This window comes from Rhea americana, unplaced genomic scaffold (genome assembly GCF_003343005.1).
Source record: "Rhea americana isolate MKP2758 unplaced genomic scaffold, rheAme1 scaffold_674, whole genome shotgun sequence".
In the NCBI taxonomy this organism is placed as follows: Eukaryota; Metazoa; Chordata; class Aves; order Rheiformes; family Rheidae; genus Rhea; species Rhea americana.
In genome coordinates this window covers 1-1,067 of record NW_028186839.1, presented here as the reverse complement: position 1 = coordinate 1,067, position 1,067 = coordinate 1, and the positions used below count along the sequence as shown (strand labels likewise).

Genomic DNA, 1,067 nt, shown 5'->3' with positions numbered 1-1,067 from the left:
AGAAGCATGCGGACAGCACAGCTGAGCTTGGGGAGCAAATAGACAGCCTTCAGCGCGTCAAGCAGAAGCTGGAGAAGGAGAAGAGTGAGCTGAAGATGGAGATTGATGACTTGACCAGTAACATGGAGTCTGTCTCCAAAGCTAAGGTAYAGATTTTTTTTTAATAGTAATGTGAAAACGATGTAATTTTTATGTTAAAGCTTATCATATTTAAATATGATTAGGTTATAATATAACTTTCTTTTTCCAAATCTATTATGTAGAACTGTACTTGTATGCACATTGTTCCAAGGAGAAATACATAGACTGCATCTACTGTCCACATTTTCCTGCTGAAAGAGTAAGGAAGAATSCAGATATTAATCTTCTTTTCTATTTAACACCTAGGCAAATCTGGAGAAGATGTGTCGCACCCTGGAAGACCAGCTGAGTGAATTTAAAACAAAGGAAGAGCAGAATCAGCGCATGATCAGTGATCTAAGTGCTCAAAGGGCTCGTCTACAGACAGAATCAGGTGAGACACCTGCATCTCTAGTTTGGAAATGGGAGAATTCTGTAAATTGCTTTATAACTATATGAATGTCTATTAAAATATTTTCTGACTATAAATTTTCCCAGGTGAATATGCACGTCAGGTGGAGGAAAAAGATGCTTTAATTTCTCAGCTTTCTAGAGGAAAACAGGCTTTTACTCAACAGATTGAGGAACTGAAGCGCCAACTAGAGGAAGAGATAAAGGTGTGTTTCATACTACACATGACATACATATTTTATATTGCATTTTCCTAATGTAGATTTCAAGAGCTGAAAAGGTGATATAATTTAAAAAGATAACAACATATTAGGATACTAGTGTAAAACTCCTSCCAACATTCTGCAACTATATCAGAGAATAACTTTCCTTGTTTCAGCTCTATATTYTTCATTCAGTGGCTTACTCCCTACTTCTCTGGGATAATATTCCAGTGTCTAAATGCCAGTATGAGGTGACTTCCTAGGATATGTCTATACCTTGTTGCAATCCTTGTCTGCCCAGGCCAAGAACGCCCTGGCCCACGCCTTGCAATC

At 37.9% G+C, this 1,067-nt stretch overlaps 1 protein-coding gene across 1 annotated transcript in view; it reads left to right on the top strand.

The window, feature by feature from the left end:
• LOC146586605 (myosin heavy chain, skeletal muscle, adult-like) overlaps positions 1–1,061 on the top strand; it is a gene marked incomplete at its 3' end in the record, with an annotated part of 12,923 nt that extends 11,862 nt beyond the window's left edge. Inside the window, exons 23-26 of the mRNA XM_085321002.1 lie at positions 3–146; positions 388–514; positions 619–737; positions 1,036–1,061. Of these exons, the coding sequence (XP_085177128.1) occupies positions 3–146; positions 388–514; positions 619–737; positions 1,036–1,061 (416 nt within the window). The remainder of the gene's footprint in view (positions 1–2; positions 147–387; positions 515–618; positions 738–1,035) is intronic.
• Between the last annotated feature and the right edge of the window lie 6 nt (positions 1,062–1,067).